The sequence below is a fragment of the Orycteropus afer genome, unplaced genomic scaffold (assembly GCF_000298275.1).
Source record: "Orycteropus afer afer isolate SDZICR_OR568_19922 unplaced genomic scaffold, OryAfe1.0 scaffold00095, whole genome shotgun sequence".
NCBI lineage: Eukaryota > Metazoa > Chordata > Mammalia > Tubulidentata > Orycteropodidae > Orycteropus > Orycteropus afer.
The window spans coordinates 6,553,263-6,554,402 of record NW_006921682.1 but is presented as its reverse complement, the minus strand read 5'-3'; the positions used below and the strand labels follow the sequence as shown (position 1 = coordinate 6,554,402).

At 34.1% G+C, this 1,140-nt stretch overlaps 1 protein-coding gene across 1 annotated transcript in view; it reads left to right on the top strand.

The window, feature by feature from the left end:
- The first annotated feature begins 801 nt into the window (after positions 1-801).
- WRN (WRN RecQ like helicase) overlaps positions 802-1,140 on the top strand; it is a 273,170-nt gene continuing 272,831 nt past the window's right edge. Inside the window, exon 1 of the mRNA XM_042781199.1 lies at positions 802-897. Within this exon, the coding sequence (XP_042637133.1) occupies positions 802-897 (96 nt within the window). The remainder of the gene's footprint in view (positions 898-1,140) is intronic.

The window sequence follows — 1,140 nt, the reverse complement described above, 5'->3', positions numbered from 1 at the left end:
AGACGAACTTTTCAGCTTGAACTTGTCGGCTTCTACATGCTTGTGAGCCATTTACCTAAGATAAATCTCTCTCTCTCTCTCTTTCTCTCTCTATAAATATATATATACACTTTGCTGGTTTTTGTGTTTCTCTAGAGAACCCAATCCAACACAGCAAGCATACAGAAAGCATAGAGAAAGAAGTTGAAAACTTTACAACTTAAGATTTTCATTGTTAATGAGATAAAGGTTATTCTTTGCAGGTATCAAAGTTGTAGAATAATAGACTTTTGAAAGTGTTAGAACCTTGTAACTCAACCTGTCTCAATTGTGTTAAAAGCAAGAAGTAATCAAGGTATAGTTATTAGAGCTAGAATATTATTTGTTTCTTTTTCTTTTGCAGTTTTGTTATAATTTGTACTTGGGTCTAAATGCCATTTGTTGTTAGTTGCTGTTGAGTTGGCTCAGATTCATTGCAACCTTATGTATAACAGAGGGAAATGTTGCCTAGTCCCGTGCCATCTTCTTGATCATTGGTAGGCTTGAGTCCATTGTGGGGTCTATACTTCCAATCCATCTCATTGAGGGTTTCCCTCGTTTTTGCTGATGCTTTATACCAAACATGATCTTTTCTTTTGTTTGGTTTTCCTGATAATGTGTCCAAAGTAAGCAAGCAAAAGAACTTCATTAAATGTGTATGTTTGGTTCTTCAATTATGTAGATTAGGTATCTCTGTGATATATTTTTTTTCATCAAAGATAAAGTTTTATTTACTAACAAAGTCATTGTTTTTTTGTATGTTCCAACTAGGGCATTTTAAAGATGAGTGAGAAAAATTTGGAAACAACTTCACAGCAGCGGAAACTTCCTGAATGGATGTCTATGCAGAATAAGAGATGTGCTGTGGAAGGAAGAAAGGTATGTTGTTTAACGGTTATTTTTTCAGATGGGAAATTTAATTTAAATTTGTCTGGACAAGAAGTCAACCCTCACTTGTCAACTTCAGGTTTTTAATTATGTTTGAGTTACTGTTGTGTGAATAAACCAGAATCTAGTCATTGAATGGGTATTGATTTATACCAAATTTTTTTTGTTCTAACAAAAAACCAAACCCACTGCCCCTGAGTTGATTCTGACTATGCGTGACCCTATAGAATACAG